General features: G+C 46.9%; 1 protein-coding gene across 1 annotated transcript; it reads left to right on the forward strand.

The window, feature by feature from the left end:
- The first annotated feature begins 249 nt into the window (after nt 1–249).
- Nucleotides 250–18,009, forward strand: SLC1A6 (solute carrier family 1 member 6). The gene is made up of 9 exons (XM_086413596.1): nt 250–456; nt 1,579–1,716; nt 3,530–3,734; nt 5,340–5,382; nt 5,795–6,138; nt 11,066–11,299; nt 12,549–12,743; nt 15,280–15,414; nt 17,663–18,009. The coding sequence occupies exons 1-9, from the start codon at nt 252–254 to the stop codon at nt 17,856–17,858; spliced, it is 1,695 nt and encodes a 564-aa protein (XP_086269722.1). The 5' UTR covers nt 250–251; the 3' UTR covers nt 17,859–18,009.
- The last annotated feature ends 269 nt before the right edge of the window (nt 18,010–18,278 follow it).

Raw genomic sequence — 18,278 nt, forward strand, 5'->3', positions numbered from 1 at the left:
AAATTGTGATCTGCTTCTTTGTCTCTCCCACATGCCTGGGAATGGTTCTGGAGACCTTGATCCTTTTTCTGCCAGGACATCACCCTTGAACTCCAGGCGGTGTTCTCAGGCAGCCCAGCATGGGCACATCCCCACTGGACCGGCTCTCTCCCCGAGTTCCTCACTAGCTTCTGCCCTTTCCTTTCTACCCACATTCGCCTTCTGTCTCATCCCTCACCAGATCTGCTCCCTCTGTTCCCTACAGATAGACGATGAGCAGCCATGGCAACAGCCTCTTTCTGCGGGAGAGTGGCCAGCGGCTGGGCCAGGTGGGCTGGCTACAGCGGCTGCAGGAGAGCCTGCAGCAGAGAGCACTGCGCATGCGCCTGCGCCTGCAGACCATGACACGTGAGCACGTGCTGCGGTTCCTGCGCAGGAATGCCTTCATCCTGCTGACTGTCAGTGCCGTGGTCATTGGTGAGTCATCTGGGAGGGGCGGGCTCTGCCCTTGGAGGGTGAGGACTCGAGGGACACCCTCTGCACTCACGTTTCTTCCCTCCACTTACTTATTCTCACCTGCACTCGTGCCCAAATCCACCATTCCGCCTCCCCATGATATAGACAAATGGTACACACTCCTGCAAACACAGCTGTATGTGCAGCGTCTCATGGATATGCAAGTGTACGCACATGCATAAGTATACACTGTTCAAATGCACACTATCTGCATATGAACACACAGTATACACTTTCTGCATGTGAACACAGACACGAACACATTTTTATTCATGCACAAAATTTACAGGTGCAAACACGTAAACTCACACATTTGTACACCTATAGTAGAACTTACAAACATGTTCACACACACATATGCATTATTCTGCCCACACACTGGCTCACTGAAAAGGTCACTAAATACATGTATACCCTCATGCTTGAAAATAGTAACACACACATATAAGTCACACCTAGGTGAATATGTAGGAAAAACATGCACATCTCATGTATGTGGACCCTCACATACAGGCACAGATACGTGTGCACAAGTGAACATGTTGTTGTTTAGTAGCTAAGTCATGTCCAACTCTTGTACTGTAGCCTGCCAGGCTCCTCTGTCCATGGGATTTCCTAGGCAAGAACACTGGAGTGGGTTGCCATTTCCTTCTCCAGGGGATCTTCCCAACCCAGGGATGGAACCTGCATGTCCTGCATTGGCAGGTGGATTCTTTACCACTGAGCCACCAAGGAAGCCAACACATACAAGTAACACCTATATGCACACATAGGAAAGACATGTACATGTCATGTACATGGGCCCTCACATACAGGCACAGATACATGTGCACAAGTGAGCATACACCGTTACATATGTGTACATAGGTACACAGGAGTGTGTGTAGACATACACACACATGCCACAGCAGTAGCACATAAATTCATGCATTCCACAATGTACACACCGACACACACTCATCAAATGTTTCTCTTTTCTTTTACCTCCATCCACACACACACAGACCCTGTTTGGGATGGATGGCCCATCCTCGGGGCTCAGTGACCAAATTCAACTCTATGCACCCCTCATTCTGGCCCTAGGGGTCAGCCTGGCCTTTGCCCTGCGCCCATACCAGCTCAGCTACCGCCAGATCAAGTACTTCTCTTTCCCTGGAGAGCTCCTCATGAGGATGCTGCAGATGCTGGTGCTGCCTCTCATTGTCTCCAGCCTGGTCACAGGTGAGAGAACCCAGGCTGGGGCTGGCCTCCAAGACCCAGCCCAAAGTCCAGGCTCACACCCTGAGCCAAGGCTGTTCCAAGAATGGGACCACCTCCCCAACTCAGGACCTCAAACAGGGAGCATACAACTCGCTCTGAGTCCTTGACCAAAGCCCCAGTCCCAATCAGACCTGGGTTCTAGAACCCGTATGACCTAGATGACTTATCTCAGTGATGTTCCTGTACTTTTCCTTGGAGGTAAAATACCAGCCTGTTGGGGGCTTAGAGATGAAGAGAAGGCTGTTGTGGGGCCACCAGGAAAGGCACCTGGGATATGGTGTGGATGGTCATGGAGTGGGCTGTGGATGAAGGTGTTTGAGACGGAGGTTACAAAATGGTGGGTGGAGAAAGTGAAAGTGAAAGTCACTCAGTTGTGTCTGACTGTTTGCGACCCCACGGACTATACAGTTCTTGGGATTCTCCAGGCCAGAAAACTGGAGTGGGTAGTCTTTCCCTTCTCCAGGGGATCTTCCCAGCCCAGGGATCAAACCCAGGTCTCTTGCATTGCAGGTGGGTTCTTTACCAGCTGAGCCACAAGGGAAGCCCTGGTGGGTGGAGGGTAGGATGGAAGTATAGACAGCCTATGCAGGGCTTGGTAAACTGTTTCTATAAAGGGCCAGGTAGAACACATTTTCAGTTTCAAGGGCCATGTGGTCTCTGTCGCAACTCTTCACTTCTCTTGTTATGCAAAAGCAGCAGCAGATTAGTAAGTAAACAAATGGGCATTGTTGTGTTCCAATAAAACTTTATTTATAGAAATAGGCAGCAGGCCATATTTGGCCCATGAGTGGTCAGTTCCCAAGCACCAGCTTTGGTGGGGCGGTGGTTGATGATAAAGGCATAGAAGAATGATTTCTTGGGTTGGGTTTCCCTAGCTGCAGAGTCTGAGATGGGAATATTTGCACAAGTGATTTATTGAGGGATAAAATAGTTCTCAAGAGAAACCTATGAGGAAGTGAGATGAGCAGGATGGGATGGATAAAGAAGCTAAGCAGAAATGGCTTCAGCCTGATCCCATAGAGAGTTCTGGAGGATTTATAAAACTACAGAGTTGTCCTCCACAACTCTGCCTCCCTCTAAATCAAAGAAGCTGAGCCTTTGAAATCCTGTACCAATCAGTCATTTCTCCCAGCCTCCCCTGAGGCCTTTGTGGGTAAGTAGTTGGTGATGGACAGGGAGGCCTGGCGTGCTGCAATTCATGGGGTCGCAAAGAGTCAGACACGACTGAGCAACTGAACTGACTGAAGCTCCTGCTGTGCTGAGAGCAACATTCAAGAGAAGGGGCCAGTATGAGTCGTTAGCAGCCAGCAGGCTCAGCTGTGGAAAGATTGGTGTATCAGCCTGGTAAAGGGTGTCTGGATAGGGTACCAAGCGTATATACTACATACAGATAGTGTATAGTGAGGTGGGTTGAAGGGAGGTGTGATTCTTGGGGTGGATAGTAGGATAAAGAGAGGAATGCGAATGAAGTTATGGTGCAAAATAGGGGTAATTAGAGGATGGAGTAGGGGTTGAAAATGTTGGCTTGGAGTAGAAGGAAGGTTAGTGAATTGGTGCTTGGGATAAAGGATGGAGTGGAAGGTGTATTTGGAACACAGAATGGGAGTTGGAGGGTGGCCAGGTGGGTGGAAGGACGGGCTGGGTCACGGGAGGAGGGCTGGGTCATGGGAGGAGGGTTGATTGTGGCAGTATGGGGACTGAGGAGCAAGTGGATGGGAGAGGGGGTTGTGGGGTGTGGATGGGGCTCCTCGGGGCTGCATCACCTGTCCTCCAGGTATGGCGTCCCTGGATAACAAGGCGACAGGGCGGATGGGGATGCGGGCAGCTGTGTACTACATGGTGACCACGGTCATCGCGGTCTTCATCGGCATCCTCATGGTCACCATCATCCACCCTGGGAAAGGCTCCAAGGAGGGGCTGCACCGAGAGGGTCGGATCGAGACCATCCCCACGGCAGATGCCTTCATGGACCTGGTCAGGTGACGTCCTTTCTAATGTTGATGGGAATTCCAGCCCTACGTGTAACAACCTTTACTCATGGGGAGACCTATAGGGAGACAGGCGGACCCAGTCAGGAAATATAGCACCCAAGTTGAGCCTAGTTTTAGAATAATAGTGTATGCTCATGTCCGACTCTTTTTGTGAGTTCCTGGACTGTATGTAGCCTGCCAAACTCTTCTGGCCATGGAATTTTTTAGGCAAGAATACTGGAATGGGTTGCTGTTTCCTTCTCCTGAGGATCATGCTGACCTAGGGACCAAACCTACGTCTTTTATGTCTCCTGAGTTGGTAGGCAGATTCATCACCACTAGTGCCCACATGGGTTTTCTTGGCACCCAGTTTCTGTCTTGGGTGGTGGTGGTGGTTTAGTCGCTAAGTTGTGTCTGACTCTTTTGTGACCCCGTGGACTGTAGCTCACCAGGCTCCTCTGTCCATGGGATTTCCCAGGCAAGAACACTGGAGTGGCTTGCCATTTCCTTCTCCAGGGGATCTTCTTGACTCAGGGATGGAACCTGGGTCTCCTGCATTGCAGGCAGATTCTTTGCTGACTGAGCCACCAGGGAAGCCCACAGATCCCCTGAGATTGATTTTGCTTACTTCCAAAATGATATCTTTTGATCCTTAGGCTCAGAAGGCTATAGTTGCACCTTCTTGGTATGGGCTCAGGACAAATGGTGTTCCAATGCAGAGATGCATTGGAAGGTGAATAATTCTCTTGGAGTAGCAAGATTTTGCCTGCCAGCATCAAGATTGGCCACAAGTCTCCCCTAGTGACTTAATTTGGGGAAAGCTAGTGTTGGAAGGGAGAAGGCAATGGCACCCCACTCCAGTACTCTTGCCTGGAAAATCCCGTGGATGGAGGAACCTAGTAGGCTGCAGTCCATGGGGTCGCTAGAAGTTGGACACGACTGAGCGACTTCCCTTTCACTTTTCACTTTCATGCATTGGAGAGGGAAATGGCAACCCACTCCAGTGTTCTTGCCTGGAGAATCCCAGGGACGGGGGAGCCTGGTGGGCTGCCGTCTCTGGGGTCGCACAAAGTCAGACACGACTGAAGCGACTTAGCAGCAGCAGCAGTAGCAGCAGTGTTCGAAGTGTTCAGGAGCTTTCTGTGTTTTTTTTTTTTTTTTTTTGAGACATCACTGTATAGGAAGTCCCTGAGATGGCATAGTGTCCTAACCTAGGGCTCAGACAGACCTGAATTTGAGGTCCATCTACCCCTCCCCCCGAGTTAGCAGCTGTGTGGCTTTGGGTAACTTACATAAGTTCTTTTTGCTTTGGTTTCTTTGTATGTAAAATGGGGAGAATCAGTGATACTTTTAGGGTTGCATGCATGCTTAGTCACTTGGTCATGTCTGACTCTTTTTGACCCCATGGACTGTAGCCTGACAAGCTCCTCTGTCCATGGGATTCTCCAGAGTTAGTGTGATGTTTAAATCAGATCCTAGAGGTAAGGCACTTAGCTCAGTGTTCAAATGCTGTCTGCTATTATTGTTGTTGCTGTTGTTATTATTATTGCTATGATCACTCTAGGTTCTCTTCCAAAGTCTAACCACATCCATTTATCTGATGTTTTTCTGCAGAAATATGTTTCCACCCAACCTTGTGGAGGCCTGCTTCAAACAGGTCAGGGGGAAAGACATTGTCTGATCAAGGAGGTTTTGGGGGGTTGGGGGAGCTTGCTGCTGAGTGAATGGTCCAGGAGGGAGGGATGGGAAGAAGGACGGGACAGAGCACTGTTCAGGGCTTTTGGAAGAGTCTGAAAGGAAGACTGTGCTTCCTATGGGGTGGTGATCAGGGAAGGTTAGAGACAAGGACTTAGGCCAACCCAAGGCTGCCTGGGGATGGTAATGGAGAAGGAACCAGGGCTTCTGATCATAAATTGTTGAGGAGACAGGCCCCCCAAATCTGTCTGAACATTGCTCATGCAAAATGTATACTCATTCTCCCATGCACTGGTTGTGCACTTCCTCATTTATTTATCGATGCACTCAATCTACTATGCATTCATCTGTGGCCTGATATCTCCATATTTCAGTTTAAGACACAGTACAGCACGAGGTTGGTAACCAGGACCGTTGTGAGGACAGATAATGGATCTGAGCTGGGCACCTCTATGCCGCCTTTATCTTCACTGGAGAATGGAACCGGCCTCCTGGAAAATGTCACGCGAGCCTTGGGCACCCTGCAGGAGGTGCTGAGCTTTGAAGAGACTGTCCCTGTGCCTGGCTCGGCCAATGGCATCAATGCCCTGGGCCTTGTGGTCTTCTCAGTGGCCTTCGGGCTGGTCATTGGTGGCATGAAACACAAGGGCCGAGTCCTGCGGGACTTCTTCGACAGCCTCAATGAGGCTATTATGAGGCTGGTGGGCATCATTATCTGGTGAGTGCTGGGCTGTGACGGGGGCAGGGAGTGATGGTGATGGTACATGGGAAGGATGTCAGGATCGGGAAGTCAGGCTGTGGGTTAGCTACTGAAATGGTTGTGGGGAGCCTTTGGCCAAAGTCATCTATATATGTATTGGTTCATGCACTCACCCACTCATTCACTCATTCGTTTGGTCCTTTGTGCAATGGTTTATTCACTCATTCACTCCCCTATTCATCTATGTATTCACTCATCTATTCATTGTACTCATGCTTCTGTGCATTGTTCATTCACTCCATCACTCATCTATTCCTCTGCTCATTCTTCTATGGATTAGCCACGTTATCCATTCACTCATTTATTTATTTATTGTCATTCTTCCATGCATTGGTTTATTCATTTTCTCATTTGCTCATTTGTCTGTGCATAAGTTAATTCACTCATTCATATATTCATTCACTCATAAATTCATTCACAAACTCATCCATGCATTAGTTAATCCATTGATTAATTGATTGATCGATTTTCTCACTAAGTCATTTATTCATTCAGACTCATTCTTTGACTGACTTGTTCATCTCTACATTTGTTATTCTATCATTCAATCAGATATCCCCTGCATTCATTCATCTGTTTGCTTAACCCACTCATTCATTCACACACCCATCATTCATGTTTCATTTGCTCATTTTCTTATTCATTTATCCACTTGCTAATTATTTATTAATTGACACATTCATTCATTCATTCACTCTTTAAATCCCATCACTCTTTCAGCAGACATTTTCCCAGGCAGACTTTGTTTCAAACTCTGGAATACAGAGATAACTTGAATTCAGTCCTTGTCTTTAAAGAGCTCACAAAGTCTTAGAGGAGACAGATGCATATTAGATAAATATGATACAAGGTGGAAGGTTCTAGAGTCAAGAGACATTTAAAAAGTATAGGGAATATGATTGACAGAGCAATGGATAAAGCTGTGGTACTTATACACAATGGAATATTATGCAGCCATTAAAAAGAATGAAATAATGCCATTTGCAGCAACATGGGTGGATCTAGAGAATGTCACACCGAGTGAAGTAAGTCAGAGAAAGAGAAAAACATGATATCCCTTATATGTGGAATCTAAAAAGAAATGATGCAAATGATCTTACTTACGAAACAGAAAAAAACTCACAGACTTAGAAAACGAAATTATGGTTGTCAGGGGGACAGGATAGTAAGGGAGTTTGGGATGGACATGTACACTCTGCTCTATTTAAAGTGGATAACCAGCAAGGACCTACTGTAGAGCACAGGGAACTCTGCTCAATGTTACGTGGCAGTCTGGATGGGAGGGGAGTTTGGGGGAGAATGGAACATGTATTGTATGGCTGAGTCCCTTCGCTGTTCACCTGAAACTACCATGAAATGGTTAATCGACTAGACTCAAGTACAAAATAAAAGGTTCAAAAGGAAAAAATAGTATAGGGAATACAGAAAAGCAAGCTGCCAGTGAGATATATGCAGTGAACTCTGCCTGGGAAGGTGAGGAGAAAGTCATGGAGAAGTCCACCTCTTAGCTGGGTCTTGAAAGGTGAGTAGGAGTCCAACAGGACATGAAGAAGGAAGAGGTACTTCAAGCAGAGGGAACAGAACATGCAAAGCTTGAAAGAATCTGAGTTGTCTGAGGAATGGTGAGGAGTTCAAGAAGGTGGGAGCATACGTTGGGAATAGTGGTGGAAGATGTGAACAAGGCTATCTTCCCAAATTGGGGAAGACTTTGTACATCATCCCAAATCAGGTGAAAGTGGCCGGGAGGGGCTAGAGGCTAAGTTGAGAGCCTGGGAAAGCAGCAGGGTGCAGAATGCCTGTTTGTATCTTAAGCAAAGAGGCAAGGCCTGGGGATTGGGGTGGGGAGAGGGAGTGGGAGACAGTACTGAGTGCTCACAGCATCTACTATATCTTCACTATTCAGAACTTACAGGTAAAATATTTTAAAAAATTGATTTCAAATGAAAATTAAAGGGCAAATGTTAAAACAAAATTTTCTGATTAAAAACAAAAGTCATGGATACAGAGTGGTCTCCCCAGTCAGGCTCAAGGTGGTCTCCGTCTTGTAATTCAGTTGTCATTCTTTGAAAAAAAATTATTTATTTTTGGCTGAGCTGGGCCTTTGTTGCTGTACACGGGCTTTCTCTAGTTGTGGCGAGTGGGGGCCACTCTGCAGTTGTGCACAGGCTTCTCACTGTGGCTTCTCTTGTTGCAGAACACAGGCTCTAGGGCACGTTGCACACCCTTTGGTAGTTGTGGCCCGTTGGGCTCAGTAATTGTAGCCTGTAGTCTCTAGAGTGCCAGCTCATAACTTGTGGCCCATGGGCTCAGTTGCCCCGCAGTATGTGGGATCCTCCTGAATCAGGGATTGAACTGATGTCCCTTGAATTGCAAGGCAGATTTTTAACCACTGAATCACCAGGGAAGCCCCAGTTGTCACCCTTTTTAAAGTGCTGTTACTTCAAGAGGTTACAACAAAAAAATAGACAAAACAAAACCCAAGAAGGAAAGCAAAACAGGATGAAAGTACAAGAGAAGGAAGCAAAATAACTTGCAACATAAAATATATTAAAGGGAATCCAGTACTGAACCAGAAGACCCATAGTATGTTTGTATGCATTGCACATAACCACTTTGTCATTAGGAACAAGTTTCAGAAGTGGAGGGGACGGGGACTGTGGGGCCAGTAAGGTCACTCCACTGTATTCACAATTGGTGTTCTGAGGTTGTGCAGGAGGGAAAAGTCCCCCTCTCCCCTTTCTTACCCACTTGGGTCCAGTTAACCCCATGAGGTCTGATGCCCTGGACCCTTCCAGCTGCTTTTCCAGGATCTCAACTTAGCTTGGCGGGGAAGCTTATCAAGGATAAGCAAGAAGATTGAAAAGAAGTATTGAGAACTCAACTGAATTGGGAACCATGAGTTTTATAGTGGTATTTGGCATGTTTGGGAAAATATCCATGTGTCACAATGGTAAAGAATCTGCCTGCCAATGCAGGAGATGCAGGGGTTGCAGGTTCAATCCCTGGGTTGGGAAGATCCCCTGGAGTAGGAAATGGCAACCCACTCCAGTATTCTTGCCTGGAAAATTTCATGGGCAGAGGAGCCTGGTGGGCTTCATTCCATGGGATCACAAAGAGTCAGACACGACTGAGCAAGCACGCACAAACACTGTATGTGCCAGGTAGCTGAGTATGGAAGGAAAGAAATCATGTACAATTGATCCAGAGTTGAGGAATTTTGCAGAGGATGAGAAAGAAGGATGGAGGTGAGGAGTTTGGGAATATTCATAGACATAGAGTTGGGGACAATTCAGCAATCACCCACCAGGCCTATCCTTGAGCCCAGAAGTGTCTGGAGGTGTCTCCTTGTATTCTTATTTCCACCTTAGCTTGGGTCTCATCATTTCTGTCCTAAGCTGTTGCACCAACTTCCCAAGTGGTCCTCACCTCCTGTAGTACATCCTCCATGACAATGAACAAGTGTAGACTTCAATTTCTAAAGGGAGAGAAGTAACAGAGGAAGCCAGGTAATGGGTTAATTAGGGCACTTTTGGTAGAAACTCATAAAGCTAAGCAATGAGCTGATTTGAGGGGAAAACAGGTGAGCCCTTGATGAACTTGCTTCTTCTGTTTCCTCTACTATCTTTTTCACTCACTGCTTCAGTCACACTGGTCTTCTCTTTGCTCCTCTTATACTCCTAGCTCACATTCACCTCTGGGTCTTTGCACTGTTCCTGAAGTGCTTTCCCCTCAGATATGCATGGTTGCTTTTCATCATTCAGGTCTCAGTGCAAATGTCATCTCTTCTGAGAAACCCTCCCTGACCAATCCTTCTTAGAGTCCCACTCAAAAGTGGGGATTTTGCAGTTATCACACACTGAAGTTTTTAATGACATATTTCTCTGTGTACTGCATATTTCACCCATTAGAATGTAAGCACCAAGAGGGCAGGGACCATGTGATTGGAACATAGTAGGTGCTCAATGGACATTTGTTGAGTAAATGAATAAATAGGTAATTTAATAAGACAAGTTGTTTATAATTAAATTTTATTGGCATATAGTTGACTTACAATGCTGTGTTAGTTTCAGATGTACAGCAGAGTCAGTTATATATAATATACATACACATATCCACTTTTTTAGATTCCATTCCTATGTAGGTCATTACAGAGTATTGAACAGAGTTCCCTGTGCTATACAATAGGTTCTTATTCAGTTCAGTCACTCAGTCGTGTCCGACTCTTATTAGTTATCCATTTTATATATAGTAGTGTGCATTTTTAATCCCACTCTTCCAATTTATTTCTCTTTGGTAACCATAAGTTTGTTTTTTACATCTGTGACACAATTTCTGTTTTGTAAATAGGTTCATTTGTACCATTTTTAAAGATTCCACATATAAGTGATATCATAGGATATTTGAGAGAGATTGTTTTGACATGTCTGTGGGAAATCCAGGTGAAATAGCTCAGGGCTGGTGAATGAATGAGGATATGCACTTTTAGGGAAGAGAATAGGGGCATACGAGGTACAAATATGGGAAATGAAGGAAGTTAGAGGGTCAGAGATAGGGAGTATCTGGGTTCGCCTCAGGATGAAGTCCTGAAGACGATTATTGGGAGATCTTTGAAGGGGAGAATGGGTGAAGGAGTGCCCTTACATTGTAAGAGAGTATATCTTGGAGTTGTAGGACTGAGGCTGAGCTATGGATAAGCAGGAAGAAAAGAGGGGATATGTTCATGGAACCTCGCCCCATAGGTTATTGTGTGGGGGAGGTTGGAGGGGAGTCAGGTGCTGTATGGTGGGTGTTGCCTAGCTCCAGGGCCTATATGGGCAAAGGCTTGGGGCTGCTAGTGCCAGGGGAGGTCATGAGGAAGGCCTGACGGGTGTCTGGCTTGGCCCAGGTATGCACCCGTGGGTATCCTGTTCCTGATTGCTGGCAAGATCTTAGAGATGGAAGACATGGCTGTCCTGGGGGGTCAGCTGGGCATGTACACCCTGACCGTCATCGTGGGTTTGTTCGTTCATGCCGGTGGCATCCTGCCTCTCATCTATTTCCTCATCACCCACCGGAATCCTTTCCCCTTCATTGGAGGAATACTGCAGGCTCTCATCACCGCCATGGGCACGTCTTCCAGGTATGACCTTGACCCCCACTGCTGGTACCTTTCCTAGATCCACTCTTTGTGTTTCCCAGGATCTCCTGGGAGTCCTGCCCTCTCTACCACTTCAGAACCTCATCTGGGCTATTGAGTAGTGTCAGTGGCTCTTTGAAGGTGGATCAAGATCTCCTGGAGGAGGAAATGGCAATCCACTCCAGTACTCTTGCCTGAACAATCCCTTGGACGGAGGAGCCTGGCAGGCTACAGTCCATAGGGTCACAAAGAGTCAGACATGACTGAAGTGACTTAGCACCCAACACCTGGGCACTGATCTTTGTCATGTGCTGGCTGTTGTGACTCTTTCCCCCTCTTTTTCTGTTTCTCTATTTAATATGGACAGAGAGCCAGGTACCAACTTAGGGGTTAGGACAAAGGTTCCAACATGCCTCCTGATCTCAGTCATTTTCTAGCTTGTAGGGTCTCATCTTTCCTTGAGGTGGCCTCTGGGAGATCTCTTGGCTTCTTTTATTTTGTGGTTTCAGGGGGTTCATAAGAAGCTCCCCTTTCTCCCATCAACCAAATTCAAAACAATCTGAGACGTATCACTAGAGCCAACCAGATGGAAGAAGGATGTAATTTTTATTGCTTATACACTGAAGAATGTGCCTTTTGATCTGTGGTCAAGTAGGATTGGCTTGCTTGTACCCCCAGAATTAAACTCACCAGGTTGCCACAGGCATGGACACCTAAACATCCTCTCTGTGGGTCCAGGCTTCTCTTTGCATGATATAAAACAGACCAGACAGAGCACATGTTTTATGGATCAGCTGATTCCAAGTGGGGAGAAAGACTGAGAAGGATAGTATAGCTGAGGTCAGTCCCCAAGTAAACATGAAAAGTGGGGAATAGGAGTCTTCTGTAATACCCTTCTCTTAGCCTTGAGAGGTGGGAACTTAGAAGGCCTTTCCTCTTCTTTCTGGGAGTGGATAGTTAGAGTGAACTAGTGGCATGAACCAGTGACCTGAAGTAGTGTGTAGTAAGTAGCCTTAAGCTATTGACTTTAGGTGGGCCAAGAGGCCTGAGCCTGGGGGACGTCACTGCTGTGTGCTCCCTGTGTCATGTAGAGTCCCTCTCCCCATGAAAAGTTATCAGCCCCTGAAATGTTGTACATCTGCCATCTTCCCCTTACTCTAGTTCCCAGCCTGCCTCCCAATGTTCTCAAGGGGAGCCCTCCTTGGGCCCATGGCTACCCCCTATCCTTGGCCCTTGGTGCTCTCTTCCCCAGCTCTGCAACACTGCCTATCACCTTCCGCTGTCTGGAGGAGGGCCTCGGTGTGGACCGCCGCATCACCAGGTTCGTACTGCCCGTGGGGGCCACTGTCAACATGGACGGCACTGCCCTCTATGAGGCCCTGGCCGCCATCTTCATCGCCCAAGTCAACAACTACGAGCTCAACCTGGGCCAGATCACAACTATCAGGTGAGTTGGCCTTGGCTGGAACCTGCCAACAGGTGAGACCTGAGCGGGGATGGTGTTGGAGGGAAGGGAGCATTTGGATATTGGTTGGGGGGGTGTATTGAGGGGTGCAGGAAAAAATAAGACATGGTTCCTGAACTTAGGGAAGATCTAGTCTAAGGAAGAGACACTGATGATAGTAATGCTGATGACAGTGATGATGATGATGATGTAGATTATGTTGGTGACAGTGGAGATGATGTGGATGGTATTGATCGTGGTGATGGTGGTGGTAATGGTTTTGATGGTGAGGATGATGGCCAACATTTATGAAACTCTTGCTGTGTATGATCTCAGTCACTCAGTCATGTGTGACTCTTTGTGACCCCATGGACTGTGGCCTGCCAGGCTCCTCTGTCCATGGGATTCTCCAGGCAAGAATACTGGAGTGGGTTGCCATGCCCTCCAGGTGATCTTCCCAGGGATCGAGTCCATATCTCTTATATCTACTGCATTGGCAGGTGGGTTCTTACCACTAGCACCACCTGGGAAACCCAGCAGCTTCCCACTAGATGTCTTACTAACACCTGACGGTGTATATATATTGATGCTGCTCTCTCAATTCGTTAGCCTACTCTTGATTCAGTCTGACCCTCTACTTGGTGGTGGACCACCATCTTTTTCATTTTCCAGGTGTGGTACATTTTAGTTTTCCTAAGCCATATACATGTAAGTGTATATGTTTTTTCACTCACTCAGTGCCATAGACAGTTTCTTCTTTTGATTCTAAACTTAGCCCACCTTCAAGAGTGTCCTTCCTGGCATCAGGACCTCTCTATACTGACCCACCTACTTCTAGCACATGTGTGTATGGGGGACTCAAGCTTCTGCTTCATGGCTGCTGCCCAGGTTGATTCTTCTGCCCTCTTCCAGCCCCCAGAGGCAGCTAGTTAAATCTCTGCTTTTACACCTAGGAAGACTAAAGGAGCAAAGAAGGAAACATTGAGGAAACTGTAAAGAGCATCAGGATCACCTCTCTCATTGCTCTCTCTGGGTGAGGCACTGGGTGGCATGGGTTTGTTGTTGTTGTTTAGTCGCTTAGGTGTTTGACTCTTTGTGATACCCCCAGCCTGTAGCCCACCGGGCTCCTCCGTCCGTAGGATTCTCCAGGCAAGAATACCAGAGTGGGTTGCCACTTCCTCCTCCAGGGTGTCTTCCCAACCCAGGGATCAAACCCACGAATCCTGCATTGCAGGTGAATTCTTTACCACTGAGCCACGAGGGAAGCTGGGTGGCATGGATATGACATCCCTAGACACTCATGCCATGCTGACTACTTGCTTTCCTTTGCATCTGTGGACAAAAAAGTGTCTCTGGTCTTTTCAGTAAACAAAGGTTGTCACCCTGCCATCAGCTATTGGCCGCTGCAGCTGCCCCCAAAGGTGCCCCTTGGGGGCAATTCAGGATGGAGCAAAGCAGGCTACTGGCCCTGTAGAGTTCACATCTAGAAATGATATCAACGGGCCAGACTCTTGTATTATCCCATACATAGAAAAGCACTCAAATTACTGACTTGAGATGTCTGGTGTTTTTAATTCAAATCTTAATTGGAGGATGATTTTAAAAATTAATTTTTAATTTTTATTTGAACGATAATTGCTTTACAGTGTTGTATTGGTTTCTGCTGTACAACAGTGTGAATCAACTATAAGTAAACACACATCCCCTCCATTGTGAGCCTCCCTCCCATTCTCCCTCCCCCATCCCACCCCTCTGTGTCACCGCAGAGCACTGAGCTGAGCTCCCTGTGGTACACAGTAGCTTCCCACTAGCCATCTATTTTACACAGGGTAGTATCTATATGTCAGGGCTACTCTCTTGTTTTTTTAATTTTTATTTTTGTGTTTAGCAGTAATCTTTTAGATGTTTCCTGACAAGTGTTTTTCTTTTCTCTTTTTTTTTTCAACAAAAACTTCTTCGTCCTTAACGTCTCCAGAACCTTTCCTCAGAGCTATCAGAGTGGCTGTCACTCTGGTTCAGTAAGGTCCTGGAATAAAACATAACTCTCAGCTTTAAGTTGTGTACCTCGTGGCTCCGTGGTAAAGAATCTGCCTGCCAATGCAGGAGATGGGGGTTTGATTCCTGGGTCTGGAAGATCCCCTGGAGAAGGAAATGGCAACTCACTCCAGTATTCTTGCCTGGGAAATACCATGGAGAGAGGAGCCTGGTGGGCAGCAGTCCATGGGGTTGCAAAGAGTCAGACACGACTGAGCAACTAAACAACAACAACTCAGCTTAAAAAAACAAAACAAAACAAAACAAAACACCTGCCCTCGCATCTGCAATATGAACTGTTTAAATGTCCATCATTGGATGAAACTCCAGCCAGATCCCAATAAAAGACGAGGGGATATCTCTGCATTGCTTTTGATAAAAGTCGCTTTGAATTTGCTCTGTATTTTGGGGATCTGACCCCTTCCCTTCTTTTGTGTCTCTCCTAACACTCCCTCATTTCTCCCTTCCCCCTGCCTGCGTCCCTCTGTCCTTTCTCCCTGTGCAGTATCACAGCTACAGCAGCCAGCGTCGGGGCTGCCGGCATCCCCCAGGCAGGTCTGGTCACCATGGTGATTGTGCTCACCTCGGTCGGCTTGCCCACTGAAGACATCACGCTCATCATCGCTGTGGACTGGTTCCTGTGAGTGTTCTTCAGACTCCTCTACTCTCTCTCCTTGAATCCCCTGCTTTCCCTGTAGGACTCCCAATGAATGGGCTCTCATTGCAGCAAGGACAGAGCTCTAGAATTTTAGAATGAAAAGAGGGTGTTGGAGAACATCCCAAGCAGTATGGACCTCAAATTCCATAATCTTTAGAAATAGGAAAGTAAGCCATGAAAGGCTTTACCCATCTTCCAGAAAAGCCCTTGGTACGTGCCTTATGTAGAAATCACACAAAAAGGTGATCCATGGGGCAGAGCTGACTTGCAAATTTTTTAAAAAAATTCTCAACTTTTATTTTAAAAATTTTATTTATTTATTTGACTGTGCCAAGTCTTAGCTGGGGCATGCAGGTCTTCTATCTTTGTTGCGGTATTCAAACTCTTAGTTTTGGCATGTGGGATCTAGTTCCTTGACCAGGGATTGAACCTGGACCCCCTGCTTTGGGAGTGAAGAGTCTTAGCCACTGGACCACCAGAGAAGTCCCTCAACTTTTGTGTGTGTGTGTGTGTGTGTGTCTCTTCAGTTGTGTCCGACTCTTTGTGACCCCATGGACGGTAGCCCGCCAGGCTCCTCTGTCCATGGCATTCTTCAGGCAAGAATACTGGAGTGGTTTGCCATGCCCTCCTCCATGAGTTCTTCCTGATCTAGGGATTGAACCCCCATTTCTTATGTCTCATACACTGGCAGGAAGATTCTTTACCACTAGTGCCCCCAGGGGAGCCCCCCTCAACTTTTATTTTTTAATTAATTATTTTTGACTGTGCTGCAGAGCTTGTTGGATGAATCCCTAGTTCCTTGACTAGGGATTGAACCCAAGCCCTGGCAGTGAAATCTGCATTCTAACAACTGGAATGCCAGGAAATTTTCTCAACTTTTAATAATAGGAGGTTTACATATAAAAATCTGGACTTTCATCTCCACCTTGGAGCTCTTGCCTGGATCTCACTCCCTTTTAGATGGTTTCCAGCAGGGTCTTATTTACTCACAGTGGTTACCTTCCTCATTCTGCATGCTGTTCAGCTCATAATCCCTAATTTTCTTTTTAAAAATGAATTATTATTTATTTTATTATTATTATTATTATTTTTTTACTTTACAATATTGTATTGGTTTTGCCAAACATCAACATGCATCCGCCATGGGTGTACACATGTTCCCAATAAATTGGAGTATAGTTGCTTTACACTGTTTCTGCAGTACAGCAACATGAATCAGCTACAGGTATATATATATATCCTTTCCCTCTTGAGCCTCCCTTCTTCCCCCTCCCTCCTATCCCTCTAGGTTATTACAGAGGACTGAGCTCACTGAGCTGAGCTCCCTAGCAGGTTCCCAGTTCAGTTCAGTTCAGTCGCTTAGTCATGTCCAGCTCTTTGCAACCCCATGGACTGTAGCATGCCAGGCCTCCCTGTCCATCACCAACTCCTGGAGTTTACTCAAACTCATGTCCATTGAGTCGGTGATGCCATCCAACCATTTCATCCTCTGTCGTCCCCTTCTCTTCTCAGCTTCAATCTTTCTCAGCATCAGGGTCTTTTCAAATGAGTCAGTTCTTCACATCAGGTGGCCAAAGTATTGGAGTTTCAGCTTCAACATCAGTCCTTCCAATGAACTCTCAGGACTGATCTCCTTTAGGATGGACTGATTGGATTGCCTTGCAGTCCAAGGGACTCTCAAGAGTCTTCTCCAACACCACAGTTCAAAAGCATCATTTTTTTGGCACTCAGCTTTCTTTATAGTCCAACTCTCACATCCATACATGACTATTGGAGAAACCATAGCTTTGACTAGATGGGCCTTTGTTGGCAAAGTGGTGTCTCTGCTTTTGGTTCCCACTAGCTATCTGTTTTACACAAGGTCTTGCATATATGTCAGTGCTACTCTCTTAACTCATCCCACCCTCTCTTTCCCCTGCTGCGCCCACATGTCCATTCTCTGCGTCTGTGTCTCTATTCCTGCCCTGCAAAATAGGTTCATCAGTATCATGTTTCTAGATTCCATATATATGTCCATACCCCCAATTTGCTATATCAGACATTTACATTTAAAAAAAGCATTGCACTGCTGAGAACAAATATGAGCACATCAGAGCTTGGTCCAGCCTGTGTTGGACTGGAGTGTGAGCCCTGACTCCAGGGCACAAGGAACCCCCAGCTGCTGCACCTTCTTTGTGGAGTGCCTCAAGCCTTGATTAACGGCAGCTTCTCTCTCCCCTCCCCTCTGCAGTGACCGACTTCGCACAATGACCAATGTGCTGGGGGACTCTATCGGAGCGGCCGTCATTGAACATCTGTCTCAGCGGGAGCTGGAGCTGCAAGAAGCTGAACTCACCCTCCCCAGCCTGGGGAAGCCCTACAAGTCACTCATGGCACAGGAGAAAGGGGCGTCCAGGGGACGGGGAGGAAACGAGAGTGCTATGTGAGAGCCCCCTGCTCTGCCACCCAGAGAGGAGGGAAGGGGGTTGGGGAGGGGGTTCCTGGTGAAGAACCACTACCTGAGTGACTGTGCACTGAACACATATGTTCTTTCCAGTGCGTCTGGGGGGAAACTGAGATAAAGGAGCAGGAATGAAAGATGTCTAAGGTGTCTGTTTCTCTCTGGGAATATACTGAAATATTTGTGGGGGAGGCCACGAGCAGGCAGAGAAGGAGATATTTACCCTGGGATTAGGGGTAAGAGAAGCTTCAGGTTCAACAAGATGAGGGGTCAGCTTGTGTTCCTCATTTTTTCAAAGAGTGATGCAACTCAAGAAGGTAAACTACTGTTCCTCAGTGTTGTTCTTCAGTACTCTGTGACTCTGTAGACTGAAGCACAACCAGGCTCCTCTGTCTTCCACTGTTTC

Source organism: Bos grunniens, chromosome 7 (genome assembly GCF_055505025.1).
Source record: "Bos grunniens cultivar Pamir isolate PY7600 chromosome 7, Bosgru_T2T1.0, whole genome shotgun sequence".
NCBI lineage: Eukaryota > Metazoa > Chordata > Mammalia > Artiodactyla > Bovidae > Bos > Bos grunniens.